General features: G+C 37.3%; 1 protein-coding gene and 1 long non-coding RNA gene across 2 annotated transcripts in view; one reads left to right on the forward strand and one right to left on the reverse strand.

The window, feature by feature from the left end:
* Positions 1-6,570, reverse strand: part of LOC130571073 (low-density lipoprotein receptor-related protein 1-like) — a 106,021-nt gene extending 99,451 nt beyond the window's left edge. The window contains exon 1 of the mRNA XM_057361778.1: positions 6,162-6,570. Coding sequence (XP_057217761.1) covers positions 6,162-6,258 — 97 coding nt within the window. The 5' untranslated portion in view covers positions 6,259-6,570. The remainder of the gene's footprint in view (positions 1-6,161) is intronic.
* Positions 6,571-16,675: 10,105 nt separating this feature from the next.
* LOC130570918 (uncharacterized) lies at positions 16,676-17,373 on the forward strand. The gene is made up of 4 exons (XR_008965031.1): positions 16,676-16,798; positions 16,907-17,044; positions 17,180-17,212; positions 17,298-17,373. It is a non-coding gene; the product is annotated as an uncharacterized LOC130570918 (long non-coding RNA).
* Positions 17,374-21,787: the final 4,414 nt, after the last annotated feature.

Consider the following 21,787-nt stretch of genomic DNA (forward strand, 5'->3'; position numbering starts at 1 on the left):
CGGATATTGAGCTTATTTTGTAGTGACTCATGTATTATGTTCATGCCCAATTACAGTTATTTACTTGCGGTCCTTAATAGGAAAATAACTTTAAATGGTTGGAAGTTAAACAACATCTAGGAGAAGTTGATTGTGCTGGATCAAGTTTGCATTTGGTATTTGGTATGCATGCATGTATAAACTTGGATCTTTACTTCACCAGGTGCCGCTGCCAACCATCGTAAAAGACCTAGATACAGCATGGGACTGGGTGCAGAGTCACAGAGACCTGTTCCGTGGTGAGGTGACAAAGCCTGCCTTTTTGGGGATGAAGGGAGATGACCAACAAAAGGTGCTCAGGAAGGTCCTTGGAGGTCAATTCTCAGCGGAGAAGGATGACTTTATGTTTATGTTTTACTTTCGGGAAGACATGGAAACATTTTTGTCTTACTGTGTTGATGAACATGGCCTAAAAGTCAATGCCATTTTCAACAATTAACAATTTCAGAATACAAATGAAGCAGTAGATGACTGAGGTAGTTAATGAGTGGAAAAATGTAAGGAGTTCAATAAATAAACTGAATTAATGAATAAATGCATTGATTCTGTTTCTTAAACACATCCATTTGTTAAAAGTTTGCTCACATATGTAGAACTATTGAACATATCTAATAATAAATTAGACGCATATCTGTATTTCCCAAATAGTATACAACAAATTTAAACTATTCAGGTCAATTTAATTTTTTATCTTTATTTATTTTAATAAGCTTAATTTGTGCCACATAGTAACCTTGTCATGTTTTACAAAAAATATATTGAGAATCACTATATAAAAACTACTTCCGGTACTGATGAAGTAGTGACATCACGAGAGGGGGAGTTTTAGTTGCGCTACACAGAATTAATCAATTAAATGATGCCTCACTAAATCAATACATTGAACTAAACAGTACCTAATACATTTAAGCTTTTCTATTTCAGTATTTATCATGTAAGGAGTTGTTTGTTGATGTCTGTGTTTGTTAAGGATGTCTGTTGTCGTCCAGGCAACAGTCGTCACTTCCGTTTCGCGTCAGTGTGTCCCAGTGTCTGCATACTCTTTAGCTCTGCAATAAAAAATACTAAACTATTAGGGCATAGAATAAGTAGGCGAATTGGTACGGAGCAAATGTGTTTCGCAACTCTGTTGAAACGTTGTCATGACAAATTCGGTTCCTGTGTGAATTGTGTCCACTTAGGACCCAATTTAGTAGGTAGTTGTAATGCCTGATCACAAAGTTGTTATCTCGATATCTCGAACTAAATACGCTGGGTAAAGTAATAGCATTAAAATGACATTTTAAATTTTAAGTTTACGAAAAACATATGAACGCCAGTATTTCTGGGTCAACATCTGCTTAACAAACAAAAAACATAACTTTTGATATTTTTAAATTATCATGGTTTTATTATAGTAAATAACTAAAACAGTAAGACTGAAATTTGTTTGATTTCAGTACCCCATAGCCTAATTTTTGTACTTTTATATGTCTGCGAGCGGCCATCTTGCCGATAACATCTCACGTGGTTCTATGTGATTTGGGCGACGTCAGTTTACCCCCTTCACAGTTATGCCCCTCTCTTGCAGTCCGCAGACAGACACTATTGGGTCTACCGGGTACTGATGCGCTGTCTGACAGGTTGTCAGTCGGAAACTTTTCATAGACGCAATAAGACATGAGCGGATATGCACAGGCTCCGATCCACAAGAGACGCAAGCAGAAATACTTCAGATTTAAGTCACGAATAAAACTGAATTTTGTGATGAAAGGTTTCCTGTAGCTCAGTGGTTAGAGCATGGCGTTAGCAACGCCAAGGTTATGGGTACGATCCCAGGGATTGCACATACTTAAATACAAGTGTATAGTATAATGCAATGTAAGTCGCTTTGGATAAAAGCATCTGTCAAATGCATAAATGTAAAGGTGGAAACATACAGATTTATTTGAACAAGTTCAAACGGTAAGTTTCAAATTCTGTTAGCGTTTGCATTATGAATGTTGTAGCATATGTTAAGTTAAATGTTACATTAAAATAAACGTCCCTGTTTGCATGTTAATTTGTTAGCGCCAATGCTAATCCAGTGTCCTTATTAACCATTTAATGCTTTTATAACTGTAATGTGTTCAAATAAATGGGAGGACATGATGGGGTTTAATCTGTAAATCTGTAAATGCAGCATAAAAACTGAGGTTTGTTCTAATATTGCATACGCATGTTCAATCTGTTGTTTTACTGAAGTTTATTCTGTTTGTCTTTTACAGCAGCAGACTGAGGAAGATGTTCATCAGCATGAAAGACCCCAGTGAGCACACAACAGATTCAGTAACAATTAACTTGTATACTTCATGCAGTTCTGTATGTTTAAGGTCATACTGTAAAATTACGTTTTTATAAATATTGTACTGTTGATGTATCTCCTTCACTGTTCCATGCGATAAAGAACAGAAATATATATATATGTATGGGTTTGGATCTCTGCATTACACATCCCAGATCCCTCACTAACTCCACACTATCCTCAACTCCCTTCTTTCTCTCCTCTCACAAATACTGAAATATCCAAAATTCTCGACCCCTAAGTGGTCAGCAACTATAGACCACAGAACAACCTATACTGGACAGCCAACAATCCGGTTTCAGCTCGTATCTCATATCATGTGAGGTATGCTTGAGAGAAGCATCCAAATCACACCAGCCGATCACCGGGGTGCCTTAGGGATCAGTTCTTGCTCCTCTCCTCTTCTCAATATACATTACCTCTCTGTGTCCAATCATTAAGGTGCATGGGCTCTCACACCATTGCTAAACAGATGCTTAACCTGTCATTTCAGCCTTTTGACCCTACCATAACCTGCCCTGTGTTCTCGAATCTGCATGTCTTCTGGACACCTCTTCCTGGATGAGGGAACATCACCACCAACTCAACCTTGCATACCAGCCAATCCAGCCATTGAACACCATTCGGCATGGATCTTCGACTCTTACACCTACCAAGTCTGTGAGGAACCTGGGGGTGATGCTTGATGACCAGCTGAAATTGACGTCTCACATCGTAGCAACTCCTCGGCCATGCAGGTACATGCTGTAGAGTATCAGACTTTTCCTGTCTGAATATGCTACTCAGATCTTAGTCCAAGCTCGTCATATCAAGACTAGACTATTACAATGTTCTATGGCTGGCCTTCCAGCCAAGGCAGCCAAGCCCCTGCAAATGATCCAGAATACAGCAGAACATCTGGTCTTCAATCAGCCTAAAAGAGCCCATGTGACACCCTTTCTGATTTCACTCAATAGACTGCATGAAGCTGCATGCATAAAATTCAAGTCGCTGTAATTGGCCTTCAGGACAATAACAGAAAACTCATCCTCTTATCTTAACTCACTCTTACAGGTCTATGTACCCTCTTGCCATCTACGATCCACAAGTAATGATGCGACTAGACTAGACTAGACTAGATGCTGAAAAAATGCATCTTTTCCATTTCTGTACCTAGAGGTAATGTTGTGTTTTGATCTTCTATTGGTCTCACGCCTTCACGTGACGCGAATTTGCATGTCAGAGTTCACCAAACTTTACAGCGAAATGCGAAATATCTTCAGACGGGCTTGCATTTCCGGTCTGTCGTATTCGCATGCGAATGAATGGAAGGCAATGGAGCAAAAAGGCAAGTGTGACCTGGGCATGAGAGACGCCTAGTGACACAACACCAAATCACTTGCAAAAACGTTCACACATTCTGTTCCTCTATGGTGTAATGAGCTGCCAGCCTCCACTCAAGCTTCAGACTCCATCGCAACCTTCAAAAGACAACTAAAAACATACAGTACCCGTTCCGAATTCACCTGACTAACACCTAACTGTCTACTTTCTAGTTGTTTTATGTGTCTTTCTTTCATGTTGTTCATTTTTCCCTTGCATCTGCTTTAAACCCCAATTATAAACATGGCTTGGTAATCTAGTTATTGTTTAGCTCAATGACAAAATGTTAAATGCTCTCTCATGTGTAAGTCACTTCGAATAAAAGCGTCTTCAAAATGAATAAATGTAAACAAAGGGAGTAAATGATGACAGATTTAGCAATTTTGGATGCACTATTCCTTTAAAAACCTTTAGAACAAACAAGGGACCCTTATTGCACACCGAGCATCATGCAACATTACTCATATAGGTCAGGCAAATGGATCATTGAAGGAGAGAGAGACGAGCTAAGTCTTTCTCCTGTCACCTTTACCTCAGCTCAAAGTCCTCAGATAAGTCCCTTCCCAATCTATGCCACTTCCTCCTATCGCTGAGACTCCACATTTCCATTAGCATTAACAAAAATTACTCATTCCACCGAACATCAAAACAAATCCATAAAGGTTGTCTTAAAAAATCTTTAAAAAAAAATGTTTTTAAGAGAATATCCACACTCTCCCCTAATGCATCCTTGCAACACAAATGACTTTTCCCAATCCAGATGTGTTTCACAGTTGAGTGAAAGAGCCATGAGGTTGGGGGTGGGGAGCACACTGTCTCAATCATCCGTCTCTACTCTTTTTCTTTCCACATTCCATCTTCCTCTTCCCTATGCTAAACATATCTCATCTCTCCAGAGTCTATTATCAGCCCAAACTCTTGAAATGTCAAAGCCCCAGGGGGTGGGCTACCTGTCAGGGAAGATAAAGACATCGCCATTGGTTGCACACAAAACACAGGCTGAACTGACTCAAAAGGAATGCTTGTCAACCTGAGCAAAACAACATGTAAGACACGTAAAGATTCAGTGTGGATAGGTATAGACATGGCATTTTTCTGTATGCTGTCTCCTCAAAAGACCCCGGCCAGAACAGCAGCCTTCTCGTGTGATTCTTTATAGGGGCCCCTTAATTAACACCATTGATGAGCTGAGCCAATGACAGAGCAGAACAAGGCTTTCAGCTCTGACTAAATGCATATTCTATACCGGAGATAAAGACTTGAAAGGTGAAAGGTAAAAGGGTCATTATCATAACAATTATAATTGCTCAGTCCAGTGAAACAGCTAAAAATGAATGATGTACTCTCTAAAACAAACGCTGGGATGTTTCAACCTATCGTCAAATGTGGATATTATTTTCTACTCTGGGTTGACAGTTGGGTTTGCCCCTACCATACTCAACCATTAGTTGTATCATTTGCTTCAGACACAGAGCTGTCTACAGCCCTGTCTACTGTTGCACTCACTCCACACAAACTGTAATACTGCGTGTTGACTTCAGACCACCATTTACAGCTCTAAGAGCAGAATAAACACAAGATGACGGCATCTTACAATTCTGACCTAATGCACCTATATCACAAAGCTTAAGGGAGCTCAAATCTTAAGACCGCCGCCATAGAGATCTGTTTGGTTTTACCAAGGCTTCAGTACTGACCATGATTTAGTGTTAAACAGACACACTGAAGAGCTTTTAAGCAGAAGTGAAGTCTCTCCTAGAGTCCGTGGCTGTGCATTAAGAAACAACAAAGAGGGGGCACTCTATCATGGTGTTTTTGACATATAACCACCACCACGTCTATGCTTTGTAAGTACTTCGAAAAATGAAAAAAAGACAGATGAAACGAACCAAACAGATCTTCAAAAATAAATAAATAAATGTTTTATCATTGCAGAGACTTCCACTTTTTTCTATTACTCTGTTTATATCTACAAATAAGTCTTTTTTTCTTTACTGCACATGCTAAACTGATGAAAGAAAGTTGCATTTGTCTTGTTGTATGCTGGGCATGTACTGTGGTGGTTCATCCATAGATTATCAATGCATCTGGACTCCTGAGAATCCAATGCCTGCTTTTGGTTATGGCAAGATCCTTAATCTATTCTTACCCCATTAGGCCCTCCATCTACTTTAGACAAAACCACTTCTTCATTTTCAGTATTACTGTTTGTTCAGTTTAAACATACTTGTCAGTACAAAATTGCAAAAAAATAAATGTTGTCAATCAGGATTGTCAGTGTTAAATGATGGGTAAAGGCAGAGCGACAGTTGATGTCTGTGTGTGTGTGTGTGTGCGTGCGTGCGTGCGTGCGTGCGTGCGTGTGCGTGTGTGTGTGTGTGCGTGGGTTGCATGATGATACACATTGCCAAATGAAAACCCATTTTTATGCACTCACCATCTAATGCCCTCGCGGGAAGAATCACCTGCAAACTGTGTAAAAAGCCCAAAAAGAACAATCCAACAAGCAGCCTGACAGCTGTGGAACGCAACATTATATTTCAAAAGAAAAAAAAAGCTGAAAGAAAGACAACAAAATGCAAAAGCAAGGTCTGATGATCCAGTGAAGCTGCAGTCTGATCACGGCTGATGCGCCTCTCCAAATGCGCACACTGGCGCAAAAGGCTTCTGGCACACGCGATTCACGTATTCCTCGAATGCATGGCAAAACCTATGGATGACAAATGTCTGATACACGGCATCACCATGAGACAGTGCGCTTAAACCATTTCTTTGTTGAGGATGACAGCCGGCGATCCGCTCTGTGGTAACGACACCTATCATGGGTATGAGTCCGATTCTCTCTGTTGCTGCTGGTAACAGATCGTGCTAAATGTGTGGTCCAATCCTGAACTAGTGAGATTCGATTCGCGAACCGATTCTTTTGAACAAACCGGGTTCAAGAAACGGACTGAACTTCTTTCAGTTTGTCAGAAATTAGAACCAGTAAATGACGTGTTGTCTATAACGTGTCAAACGCTTTTTTAACACAAGGTTAAGTAAAGTTACTAAATTGTTTTGATTTCTGAACCAGCCAATTGAAAGAACTGTTCAAAAGAACCGATTCAATAAACGAGTCATTGGCTGACGTCGGAGGTATCTCTCCCGCGCCGCCCTCCCGCCCAGCGCTGAGCGTCGCCATTGGCTTGTGAGAGAGAGAGAGAGCGGTGAGAGTGATGAAAGTTAACACAACGTGCATTGATTCGACACTGAGAAATACGAAACCAAGAATGGACAAACGTGTGTTGATTTTGTATTGTGAATTTACACCCCCAAACAAACAACATTCTTACAAAATGTTCTGTTAAATTATGGGTCTCGTTCAAGTATGAACTAAAATGTATTTGTATTATACAGGTTTAAAAAAAAGTTGAGATTTTTCAAGCTTTAAAATGACATAGGCCTATTGGTTTGTTACCATTAAATGGGAAAAAGAAATTCAATATTATAATGCTCAATACAAAAACATATTTTTGGCCTATTTACATACATGGTAAAGGTTTTTCTTGGAAAAAAAGGTAAAAAGCTCAAATTAAATCTATTGATTGCAAAACCATAATTACGTTTGCTTCATGTCTGAATTCTGACATATGTAGCTAAATGTCATGTGTATATAAAAGGTTTACTTATTATTTTTATCATAAATTGTATTTTATCACAAAAATATGATTTTTATCACACACAAAAAAATATATATTTTATAACCAACTTCAAATGGCATGGGCTTTTCAGGAAAATAATTGCAATTAACCGCTACTGTTTGAGGGTTATGCTGAATTATCTGTTAATATACTGTAATTTCTACAGAAATGCATAGTTGGAAACCATTACAAAATGGGGGTAATATTTAAGAAATAAGTTGCATGATACAAAACAGAAAATAGAAATATGTGAATTTAGTTTAATTTAATTGAACATTTTTTATATTATTTTAACATACATTTTAATACCACTAATATAATTTATCATAAGATCCCATAAACAGTATACATTCTTGCAGTAAAAATCCAACTAAGTGGTATATCTAATGTCTTGTTTCTCTCAGGACCCAGGCTGTGGAAATTAACCAAGGTTTCTAAATCAACAGTAAGACTAGGATAAACATGTGCATGGATTGAGAAAGCTTATGTTCTGTTCTGGGCTCACAAATGGAAAATACTTTGAATAACTTTCTGACAGAGGTAAAAACTAAGCTGGCAACATTTAGGACAATTATTCCTTTCTTCATAAAGGTTCATAGCTGCTTACCTCACTCAGGACAGATGAGACCCTATTGTGTAAACGAGTTTATCCAAAAGGCCAGCTGTAATCATACAAGTATAAATAATAACCTTCAGTCATATTACTTGTGCCAAAAAGATGGTAAGAAAACTAAAATAAGCAGTTCCAAAGAAGACCATTATTCAATATATTTCACCACAGAATATGAATGTGCACAAGGAAGGGTGTCTCACCCATCAGCTGGAGTGCTCATGAGCTCCATCAGAGAGCACTCCTCACATGTCCTTGAACATTGCTAAATCCAAAACCACACGGGTACCAAATTAGATAAAGTATACCTATCAAATGTTAAAACAGTATGGGTGCTGAGGTATGAATCCATTCTGGACATAAAACATCCACCAAGGTTTCGTTGTCATGTGACCAGTATGCTCTTTGACCTATAATAAGAGTTGTGAAAAAATGTACGGTGTTGTTAAACAAGCACAATTGAATGTACTTCTTGGTATCACTTACACTTGAAGAGAACTGCCCGCCTTTTCCACTTTTTTTATTTATTCTCTTTTTGAGTTTGACATCTCCTAGTCTATCCCATGCAATTTTTTGACCACTTTAATTAGATATTTCTAAGCCAACTAAAAATGTTTCTGGAAAAATTGCCTTTAAGGATGCATTAAGCATTTATGAAAACAAAACCTTTCTATATATTTTTCCCAACAAGAGCCTCTGTAACTTTGTTTTCAGTCAGCAAATGTTTTTATTAAGCACTTTAACATGAAATATAAATTTCAAATAACATTGTTTGTTCAAATGACAAATCTTCTGATGAATGAAACAATCTATCCTGAATCCTGAAATTGCATTGCTTTTGTGATGTTGAATTGCAAATCAGTTGCAGAGTTCAGAGGTTTTCTGTACAGTGCCCCCATCAACCAAAGTTAATGAAATTCAGCATGCTTCCTCAACTGTACTGGTTTTAATGTGTAAACATTTTTTTCTCACATTTAAGCATTGCGATCACAAGATGCAGACCTACTTGTCATTGCCAGTTAAATTACATTAGCTCTCATTACCTGCGAACGACTTCATGAACTATAGTTGAGTATAGCCCTACTTGGACATAAATTGTTTGTCATTCAGTAGTCAGAATTTTATTGGTCACATTATTCTTTGGCTTTTACTCTTTTGGTTGGCATTGACAGCTGTCATCTTTCAGCTGCACATACTGTACCTTTGTCTGTATTGTTATGAACTTGTGGGATAAAGACTCCCACTGTGGATTTCTTGAGGACTGAAATGTTTCATCCTCCAGCTTGTATAAATGTGAACATAGACTCACCTGCATCTAAGCTGATAAGGTAAAGTAGGGGTTGATATGTTGTGAAACTGAAGCAAAAGTTTATGTGATGTGATTTAGTTTTTCAATTCAATTCAATTTTATTTATATAGCGCTTTTCACAATTGTCATTGTTGCAAAGCAGCTTTACATGCATCATAATAAAAAATGTAATAAAAATAACACTATGGGAAAAATAAAAAGAATATACGATATTAAGATACATGGTATTATTGCAAGTATGTCAGTGGATTGTCAGAAACTATAAATTATTCAATCAACAACAAACAGTAGCCTAATTTGCTGCGAGTCTGTAACTAACTGTATTGTATAGTACTATATGTCAAAAGAGCCATGCAATTTTGATTCCTCAAAATTGTCTTATCATTTCAAATGTGGGCAGTGTTTAGAGATGGTCTAAATTTGTCTAAACCCATGCAAAAAAAGATGTACGTTACACTATTCTGTTAATAGGTCATTTCCATGTAAGATAGAACGACATGTCTAGTTTAAATATATCTTTCAGCATGATGTCATGTTGTTCAAGGAAAAGCTTCACCTTTTTGCAAAGATACCATACAGAAGGTTTTAAAGTGACAAAACTGCGCATGCATGCATTCATGGACTGCCCTTAACTTCCGGTACACGTTCACAAACAATAGAGTGCCCGTAGATTATTTCTGATAACAAGCAAAAGAAACCGAGAAGAAGCGTTACCTGGCTAAAATTGTTTTTCCAATATTTTGAAATTAGACTAGACTGCGATACCAAGCTCAACCGCTAGATGTCAATGTACCATTCGGTTTATTTAAATGCGACAAAACTACAAAAAACGGAAGTTAACTGCAGTCCTGGCGCGCGCGTGTGATGAAACGTCTACAACCTTGACCCCCCAACAATGAGCATTATCATTTTGTGAGTGTAATGTCATTACAATTATTATTGTTAGTTCACTGTACATTAACTAATGTTACAACATTTGATTAAAAAAAATATTAGTAAATGTTAAAGCTGACATGAACTAAGATTAGACATTCATGTTAATGCATTAACTAATGTTAACAAATAAAACCTCATTGTAAAGAGTTACCCAAGTCTTTAATTACAAAAAGACATACATATGACTTGTTATTTATATTTTGTAATGAAAATTTAGGTCTATGGTATTAACTTTGGACTAATGTACAGCAGATGGATGTTTGTAGTAAGCTAAAGAAGCAAGGGGTCATGAGTACAATGTGTCCTTTTGCCCTTATTTGACTACAAACTATGAGATGTTTAAGGCATAAGAAAATGGACAATGTGCTCTTTGTCTTGACTTTCGACTCCTTTGGAGTTGTTGTTTTTGGAAAGTGCTACCTGTATCCCTGCATAAGGCTTTTGTGGGTCCTTGTCAAAACAGGATAAAGAGCCGACGAGATGCAACAACAAGCGAGGAAGTGCCTTTGAAGTCAGTTCAGTCATAATGGCCCTGTTTAAATCTTTGTAATTATGGTTGTCTACAAAGTAAGTTTGTGTTGTCCATAAAAGGCATTTGCTTAATGAAATAAAGAAAAAGGAAAAATACCTCATACTATGAGTTGGATTTCTACCACCATCCAGTGGAGAAAAGGAGAAAAGCATGTGGCTGACTGTCCACTTAAAGTGATACTTCACCCAAAAATGAAAATTCTGTCATCATTTACTCACCTTCGAGTTTTTCCAAATCTGTATACATTTCTTTGTTCTGATGAACTCAGAGAAATATATTTGGAAGAATGCTTATAACCAGGCAGATTTTGCCCCCCATAGTAGGAAAAAAATACAATGGTGGTCAAAAGTGTCCCAGAACTGTTTACGGTCCTGCATTCTTCAAAATATCTTATTTTGTGTTCAACAGAACAACAACAAAAAAATGATAAAGTATTTTTCCTATTATGGGAGTCAATGGGGGGCAAAATCTGTCAGGTTATATTCTTCTTCCAAATGTCTTTCTCTGTGTTCATCAGAACAAAGAAATTTATACAGGTTTGGAACTAAAGTAAAACGGAGTAAATGATGACAGAATTTTCATTTTTGGATAACTATCACTTTAACTCTTTTGTTTGCTTTGAAAAAAAACATACAGTATTGTACACACAAGAGCCCATACAGTATAACCGAAAATGCTCAGTAGGATTCTCTCTCAGCCTGTGGAAAGGAGCATGATCATTTCACCCCAATACTGATTTTGATGTATGACAGTAACTTCTTGGATGTACAGCATTTTTCTCCTGCTTTCTAAAATAGGTTAGATGACTGCAAATTTAAACTTCCATACATTTTAACTATGTAATTGATAAAAAATGAACATGAACAACCTATGCTAATATAGGGTGGCTAGCATACAATAGAGAATGTGAAGCTGACGTCACGCCCTATGTTGCATGTTGCAGTGGCGCCGCCATCTTGGGAGGATAATACTCCACTGCTATTACAGTTTTGATATGTACTGTTACTTGTTTTGTTTGATATCTGGAGCAATTGAAAGTGAAAGAACCAGGGGCTTTTCCTAAATGACTCTGCGCAATGCGATTGCAGTTGTTAACGCAGCAATACTGACCTACCATAGTTACATTTCCTAATCAAACAAGAAAAACAAAACACTGCATTGACCGCACTATCAGCCATCCTCCCAAGATGGCGCAACATTCAACGCGGCATGACGTCGATTAACAAGCTCTATACTTGATCATGGCTGCAACATTGAGCCACAAATAGCCAATTTAAGCACCTTGTTTGTCTGCGCTGACATACTTTTCTGTTAACTATACATTTAAAAAGGGTGTATTAAAATATATGTGTTTGTTCTAGTATAAACATAAAACATCAATTACCCTATTAATAATAATGATCGCAATAATGTTTAACTTGTATGATTTCATTTAACACTTGTTAAAGACTGTTCTTGACTCATCAGCTGATTAATGCATTTTAGTCAAATATATTCAGAATTTAAATAATAAAAATGCAAAGGGAGAACCTATAACAATGTGACTACTTGCATTTAATTTAATATTATAATATCGTCGCTATTAGTGAAAATATATCAACTGTGTAAGTAATTAGCACACTTCTATTACATTCTTGAATCAAAAGATGACTTTGTATTTCAAGTAGCCTAGTCTGTGGGGTATACCTTGCATTCTGCATTCTTGAAACCAACTATACTGGGAGCATTGAATAATGTTTATATTTGTTCTCTTGATTTTGCTCTCTTCTAGTAGATAGTGGGATCTTTCTTGGAGCAGCATGCACTTGTTTGTGATGTTCTCCAGGTAAACATTCTAATCGAATGTAACAAACATGTCTACTCTGAGAATGTTTGTGTTTTCTAAACAGTCTTTTCATTATGCCTTTTACCGATTCTTAAAAGGCAGATTCTCCAAGTATTGTTGGTCCATTAAAGCCAAGCTCACACTAGACGACATTGCGTGGCGATAATATCAAACAAGCTTAAAAATATAAACTTTGGAAATCTGTCTGCAAAGGCAAAATACGGCCAAAAGTCTTAAACTTAAGCTGTGTGATGTCAAATGTTATCATGCGCTTCTGACTTTGTATTGGCGTAGAGCTTTCTTGCCTAATGGCACCATCTTGTGGCCTTGTTGCATTCTTTTCTCGTCACTGAGGTCTGGTCTAAAATTATATTTAATATGTCCCAAATCATAGCATACTGAAATGAATATTCAGAGCTTGAAACCATGCCAGCAGCATCCCACAGCACATAAGGTGATATACATTGCTGATGCTTAATATTGATGTATTTATACCCAGAGAAAAGTTAATGCAGCACTGACTGTCAACAATGCTGTCTTTGTGTTGCTCTGTGTCTCTGCTGCTCTGTCTCTCCGCATTCTGTGCATAAAAGTTCCAAAAGTTTTCTGTCAAAAGCAGTAAGTGGTGTTCGGCGGGGGGCGAAAGAGTGAGAGACCCAAACATGAAAAAAATGTTTTGTCATCATTTGCTCACCTTCCAGTTGTTACAAACCTGTATACTTTTCTTTGTTATTCTGAACACAAATAAATATATTAATAAAAGTTTGTTTCAAAGTCAGTTTGGGTCACTATTGACTCCACAATAGAATTGTTGCGTTGTTACAGTTAGATGAATACTCTTGTGACAGTTTGTGACTGAATGGACTTATAAGGGGTATGAATTATATGGTTTTTATTACAGGTCTTCTGATTTTCTTTGAGACCCAGCTGAAGACATCATAAAACTGTTGGTGCCTTTGACTTGCACTTTTTGTGTGCCCATACAATAGAAGTCCATGGGGACCAACTGTGTTCTGTTACAAACATTCTTCAAAATATCTTCTTTTGTATTTTGCAACAGAAAGAAAGTCATACAGGTGTAAAATGACAAGAGGGTGAGTAAATAATGTCAGAATTTTCATTTTTGTGTGAACTTTCCCGTTAAAGTAAACTGAGCACCTGTGAAAGTGGAGTTTGTAGTTGTAAAGTCACACATGTGTATTAGTAAATTGTAGTTTTTGTTATGAGCTGCAGTTTTCTATTTTACTTAGTTACAACACAACAGTTTTACCTTTTCAGGGTCTTTATTGGAGGTGCACAAATCCTAAAACATGACTAATGATATTTGACTAAATGACTAAAATATTTTCTACTTGTTACAGGTGTATATTTTAGCTACAATAATACACTATAACAACATGGGTGAATAATAAGTATTCTGATCAAAACATTTTCCAAGCACATTTTAGCAATTCCAAATCACATAAATTCTAAGAAACTACCATATATAATTGTCAGGGGGGGTATAAAGTGATGCATTTTGTTCAGTTTTGTTCAGCATTATTATAAAGAAGATTTTCTTTCACATCAAGACAGCTAGGTTGAGAGTGACTCTAAGGGGATCAGCACCACTTCCACTTGTAACAGAATTTATCTTCCAGAATCTGACAGAAAGTTTTGGGAGTTAATTTTAAGTTCATCTTCAACCCTGAAAGGTCTTTGACTTGTCCCTAATAGTCACCAAAATAAATATTTTGTGTGTGTTTGTTTATGTGGAACAAAAAGGATGGTCACAGAGTTAAATTCGGTTAGTTTATTTTATAGTAAAAAAACAATAATATTAGTGAATCATGTCTGAGACTGTCAGTCTCTTAATGTTCTCCTTTTGTGCCACACTGAATATACTAGACATACACAGCTGCTTCAAAATAATATGACCTGTTTTATTCTTGATGAAATATTGGACTTAATTTGTAAATTTAGACTATTTATAGTAGCATATACTTAAATGCTATACCTTGTAAATACACTTGTTGTGTATTTGAGAGTAAATGCCTTATATTATATATAAGTCTTACAAAGAAGATTTGTATGCTTTAAAGATGTATTTGTGAATGTAGATTTTTTATGATGATGATGCCATAAAGCGTGTTCCATCTGGCTCTATATAATCCACTGCCTCACAGTAGTAGTTCGATGAAGAAGTCGAAGTTGAGGCGTCAGACGTAGACATTCCGTCCTGGGCTGTTTTGGATTTCACTGTGAAGGCAGAATATCCTGAGCCCTCAACATCAGTCCAGAAGAGAGTTGAGAATCATGAATAATAACGTTGAGGTTTTAGCCTGGACTTCACAGACAGGGTCACATTGTTTCACACTTGATGTCTGATTGTGAGTGATATGTCTGCCTCACTATCCATTCCTGTTTTGTTATTGTTGTTTTAGTCAAATAAGGCTAACAATATGCTTTATTTTTAAGGTATTCTCTATATTATTAACTCTAAACTACCACATTAATAAAATTAAAATTAGAATAAAGTCATTATTTTCAATTTAAGAAATTTAATTTAGCATAAAAACTACCTAAAAGTAAACCATAAATCCAACCAAATTCAAAATGTTATTTATTGTTTATTTATTTATCAAGCAGGAGATGGGTGGAACAGAAATATCCACCAAGAACCCCACCACACCTACACCAGTTCCTGTACCTGCGTGAGTAGAACAAACTTCCTCAAAGTATAAATGTTTGCTGAAACTGTACTAAAAATACATTTCTTGTTTTTCTTTAGGCATACATCTCTTCCCTCTGGGTCCTTGAAAAAGTTTAGGCTGCCTCCACTTCAGTGAATTGAACAAATTCTCTCAGTTTATAAATGTTTGAATATTTGCAGAAATAGTACTTACTATACATTTCATTGTGTTTTTAGGCATCAAGGTCCTTCCACAAACTCCTCAGGAAGTGTGATGTTGTGTGTGAGTGATCCCACAGGACGGCCAGAACACAACTCCGGCTAAGAGGACAGTATCAATGATCTTTATTTTTCAAAACCCTAATTTCAGATGAAGATGTGTGTTATTTATCTACTCTGATTTGTTCTCAACAGCTGTTGCACAAAAGCAGGAGATGGGTGGGTCTGAAATATCCACCAAGTCCCCATGACACCTAGACAGGCTCCTGTGCCTGAGTGAGTAGCACAAATTCTGTCAAATTATAAATGTCTGAATGTTTGCCGAAACTGAACCTTAAGTACTTATTCTTGTAGGCATAAATCTTCTCCCTCTGGCTTCATTAAAAAGTTGAGGTCCCCTCTCACCGAAGCTCCACGACTTCAGTGAGTTGAACAAATTCTCTCAGTTTACAAAAGTTTGTATGTTTGCTGGAAAGGTACTTGACATACACTTCTTTGTATTTTAAGTCATAGATCTTCTCATTCGGGCTCTCCTCCTTCTGGCTTCTTTTAAAGGTCGGAGCCACCTGTCAGAGAAGCCACCTCAGTGAGTTGAAAAAAATGTCTCGGGTTATAAATGTTCAAATGTTTGCAGAAACAGGACTTGATAAACAATTCTTTGTATTATTAGGCATAAATCCCCTCCCGTGGGCTTCATTCAAAAGTTGAGGGTCCCTCTCACAGAAGCTCCACCTCTTCAGTGAGTTGAACAAATTCTCTCAGTTTATAAATGTTCAAATGTTTGCAGAAACGGTAATATATATACATTTCTTTGCATTTTTAGTCATAGATCCCCTCCCTCGGATTCCTTTAAAAGATCTGAACCCCTGTTGCCAAAGCTTTACCTCTGTGAGTCGAACAAATTCTCTCAGTTTATAAATGTTCAAATGCTTGATGAAATGGGACTTAAAAGTAATTAGATTTTTAAGATTCTTCCACAAGCTCCTCCACAGTAAATGGAGGGAGCTCTCAGGAAGAACACTACTGCAAAGAGTACAGTATTGATGTTCCTTATTTTTCAAAACTCTGGATTTCATTCATTGGATGTGTCATTCATCTACTCGGTTTGTTCTCAACATCTTTTCCACAGAAGCAGGAGGTGATGAGCTCTTTGTGGACAGGCTGCAGTGTTGAAGATCTTTGTAAGATTTTGGATAGACTGCACCTGTCCGAACGATCCTGTACAACACTAAACAGGCCAAAGCCTCTTCTTCGTCCGGCCACTTCTGTTTTTACAGAACAACCAACATTTGGTAAGTTGTTATATTTTGTTTTGTCTGACCAACAGTTTCAACACTCTTTTTCTTTTTTAATACTGTTTTGAAAATTTTTTTTGAAAAGTTTTTGATATTACTCTTTAGATGAACAAGTGTGTCATGTATCTACTTGGATTTGTTCTCAACTGGTTTTGCACAACATCAGACGCTGGCTGGACAAGAGATATGGACAAGAGACATGGACAGAGCCCCTGCCCCACCTATACCGGCTCATTCACCTGAGTAAGTTAAACAAATTCTCCCAGTTTTAGCTTTAAACAGTGGGACATTAACACTGCCCATGTAAAAGTAAATACAGACAGCAATTACTTATTATTTGATGGTTTGCAGAAATTGTATTTCTATTTGTATTTGTAGGCATTCACCTGCTCCCCACCCTAAGCCTGACAGGTACAGTGATAAACATTAATATTTACAATTTAAGAAGCATTGTTTATTATAATTGTACTTAAATTGTATTTGTTGTTTTTTTCAGCTACAGAGCCGGGATGCACCTCAAATGCAGCCAGTAGACACCAAATGGCTGAATCAGAGAAGCAGCAAAAAACAATAAAAAACAATAAATAAATGAATAATGAATAACTTAAATGCTCTTTTAAATCGGTAGAAAATGATGAACCTACTTCTAAACTTAGCCATAGTGTACTTCATAGGGGACAGAGAACAATTCAGGTGATCAAACCGTTATTTCTGAAAAACTTAATCGGACCAATCCTAAACTTTAATTTACCACAGAGCAGGAACAGACTACCCTTGTGATATTCCTAAACTCAAAACTCTTCTAAATCATTAGTGAAAGAAATACTTGACGGAACAATAACCACAATAAGATCATTAACCGCAAAAACATCATAAGCAGATTTAGTTACTTAATCGTTTATATTTAATGATTTTACTTAAAAGCAAAACATCTACCTGTAAACATTTCTAGTGCATTATATAATATAGAACAGTGGAACTTTTCAGATCAAGTACCACATTTAATAAAATGAATTGTTCTAAGTACCACCTAATGACCGCCATAGAAAATCACATGAATAAACACTCAAATTAATAGTCGAGCTGTGAATCTTTATTGTCATGGTTCTGCCACTAGACCAAGAAAGACATGACAAGAGAGGCAGAACCATGACGGAACCCCATGTTTCATGTGGAGGGAGGTAATTTTGGCCCTCTTGACTTGCCATACTCTCTCCGGTCTTGTCTCTGTTCCCGCCCTCTAGTCTCCTCATTATTGCTCGTTTATTGTTTCATGCCCTTCACCTGTTCCCCTCTTGATTTATCCCCTTTATAATGCTCTTGTGTTTTCTGTCCCGTGCTGGTTCATTGTCATTTGTCTGGTGAGTTCCTGTTACGTGTCTAGTCTAGTTTAATTTATTGTAGTCCTCGTTAATTGTTATCTCCAGTCTGGTCAGTGTAGTTAGTCTTAGTCCTGTCTTGTCATGTCGTATTATCCCCTTGTTTTATTATGTTACCCCCTCGTGGGTTTTTGTTTTGTATTATTTATTAGTAGTTTCAACTCAATTATGCTCCTTCCTCCAAAGGAATGACATCAATGAAGAATTCCAGTCTGGATTTAGAGCATGTCACAGTACAGATACTGCTTTGATCAGAGTTACAAATGATCTGCTATTGGCGTCTGACCGAGGTTGTATCTCGTTATTGGTGCTGCTAGACCTTAGTGCTGCATTCGATACCATTGACCACAGCACACTCCTACATAGACTCAAAAATTACGTCGGCATTAAAGGAATAGCTTTGAAATGGTTTAAATCTTATTTATCCAACAGTTTTCAATTTGTAGCAAGAAACAATGAGGTGTCACGCAAATCGCAAGTCCAGTATGGTGTACCACAGGGCTCAGTCTTAGGGCCTCTGCTCTTCGCATTATATATGCTACCTCTAGGAGATATAATAAAGCGACACGGAGTTAGCTTTCACTGTTATGCTGATGATACTCAACTTTATTTCCTCGAAGTCTCATGAAACACAGCAGTTCCATCGAATAATGGAATGCATAGTCGATATAAAAAACTGGATAAGTAACAACTTTTTATTACTGAACTCGGACAAAACAGAAGTGTTACTTATTGGACCGAAAACTGCTATACGCAACAACCAAGAACTATTGACGGATGCTCCATGAAACCCTCATTGTCAGCAAAGAATCTTGGCGTTCTATTCGATAGTAATCTGTCATTTGAGAGCCACGTCGCCAACACCTGTAAAATTGCATTTTTCCTTCTTAAGAATATATCTAAACTACGTCATATGCTGTCAATGTCAGATGCAGAGAATTTAATTCATGCATTCATGACATCAAGACTAGATTACTGTAATGCACTGTTAGGTGGTTCCCCTGCAGGCTTATTACAAAAACTCCAACTGGTCCAAACGCGGCACCTCGAGTTCTTACTCTCAGCCAGTCTTGTCTCATTGTTCCAAGGTTACCACAGCGAGCAGGATGCAGTTCATGGCCTGACCTGATGGTAGAGCAGAGAATGGAAAGCGGCGACCTGACAAGAGCTGAGATGATAGAGCTGGATAAAGAATGACGCGGTCACTTGACACGTCTTAACCACAAAATTTCAAATGCTATTAGATTATTAATGATAATCTTAAAACTATAATTTACCTTATTAGTAAGTTTATTTATTTTTATCTAGCCTTGTTGTGCAAGCAATGTCGAGCTTGGGCAGAGGCAGCAGCTTTTGCCAGAGGGAAACTGGAATCCCCTGGTTGGGCCTGGGTTCTCCTGAGGTTTTTTTTCTCAATTAGAGTTTTGGGTTCCTCGCCACCGTTTGCATACTGGTTTTTTTTGCACTATTTGCCTGGCCGGGGGGGCTGCTTTAGAATTTTAAAGTTTAAAAATTTTAACATGTTTTTCCATGTTTTTCAAGTTAGTCACAAAACACTTTCTGTAGTTGATGTGGTAAAAGTCGATCTTGAAGTTCAAAAAATCTCTCAGACAAAGAAGGTTCAGGTGTCAAGGAGTTAACTTTATTTGATCAGGCCAAACAAAGTGAGATGTCCCCAGTCATCTGAAAACCAAGTGTTTTCCAGCCTGTAGTTATAGTGAAACTTAGGAAAGGAGGTGCTTTCCTAAACCAATCAGGAAATTCCCTTTATCTTTTATTTTTTATTATCCAATCATTCTCGTCTGCCACTATTATTTTCTAGGCAACAAGGTTTGTATCTAATAGTGGAATGTCGGCCTTCACTTGGTTTTTTAAAAATAAGTTTTCCAGTTGGTACCAGTTTTCAGGCCACAAAGTGAACAACATGTTCAACCTTTTGAACTTTATCTAGGTCAGGCCTTAAACAGATCTCAAAGACATCACTGAATTTTATATTGCTGAAATCTGTTCTATACTTGGTTAAAATAATTAAAATATACTTATATGTTCAAACAACACTCAATCAATGCTTAAGTATGCTGATTATATCATTAAATCATCAAATCATCTTCATATATTCAGTTGTAACACTCAATCATTGGTCTGATTATTAACACATCTATGGTAATATCATTCCTATGAATACTTCTTATGAGTGGGGTGTATAACAGAGCCCAAAAAGTACAATATATGCACAAAATGATCAGAAGTATGCACAATATATTCCCCCCTTTGGGGCTCCATAAGAGTCCCACACATGATGAAGTCTACTAATTTAAGAGGAATATCTACTACAAAGAGAATATATCTGCATAAGCAAAATGAATCAATATCAATGATTATACTTATTGTAGGTATGTATGCAAGCTATAAAAGATAAAAATCCAACTGACCCATCTTGGTCATCTCGTAACACGGATAACACCTGCTTTTAACCAATTACTTTAGTTACCTTTCTTACTCAACTGCAAAGAGTTGATCAATTGCAAAGAGTTGATCATCACTGACTGAGTAAACCATCATCTGATGATGAGGACCAGATGGAATAACTCTCTTACATGCATGCATTATGCAAGGCCAAAAACATAACAATATCACAATTGGTGATATAATACACGCAGCAAACATCAATATGTTATGCAGATTAGGGAATATGCTGTTAAACCAGTTCCAAATGGAAGAGTCTGTGTTCACTTCATTCTTTGCGATCATTGTAGACAACAATGTAATATTCTCTATTCCTTGTTCAATAAGATGTCCATCCGCGTCATTGTCTAGTATGTAGGTACAACAAGTCTCTCCTACCATAACCATATCCCTGCGCTGCAGTGAGTTGATCCAAAACCATCCGATTCTGGAGAGCAGTAAGTCGTAGTCCTCGCAGTTCCTCTCTGATTCCCTCCATCATGATTTTTGTTGTGTTGATAAATGAAGACAGCTCATATCTGGTGATTTCCACTTCTTCCATCAGTGATTCCATTCCCAGTGCTGGAAGGAAAGCAGCCACAAGCTTCTCAGCAATAGTCCATATGTGATGATTCTTTGGCACTGGGCTTTCTCTCATGAAGTTGAGTAGGTCTCTTCTTGTTCGTCGTTGATTCTCCATTGATTGATGTGGTAAGATAATGGCACCTCCATGCAGTTGGACTAAAGCACAAAGTCCTGTCCACCCCTCTGGTAAGGATAAGTACACACGATAGCCACACAGCCAATAGTGTCCCTCAACGACACCTGTACCTTGTTGATCTGGAACATGCACAGTTGAACATAATGGACATTTTGCTCGTCCTCTCTCTGAAGTCAGAAGATATCGGTAGGCCACAAGTGGTTGTGGTACTTCATGGGTAGTTGTAGCAATGCCAGGTTTAGGATTCACTTGATCTGCTGTACGAAGACATGACATACAACTTTGCCTCATCGTTGCATTTGTTTGCTTGTAGATATCTGAGCATTTCTTCTCTGGTAATTTTCCCAAGAATTGTTCTCCTGAAGTTTTTGAAGCTCCTGGAGCTTCTGAAGGTTGCTCATAACAGATGAGATTACTAGGTATATGCTTAACAGTCGCTAT

The sequence above is a fragment of the Triplophysa rosa genome, linkage group LG20 (assembly GCF_024868665.1).
Source record: "Triplophysa rosa linkage group LG20, Trosa_1v2, whole genome shotgun sequence".
NCBI classification, from domain to species: Eukaryota; Metazoa; Chordata; class Actinopteri; order Cypriniformes; family Nemacheilidae; genus Triplophysa; species Triplophysa rosa.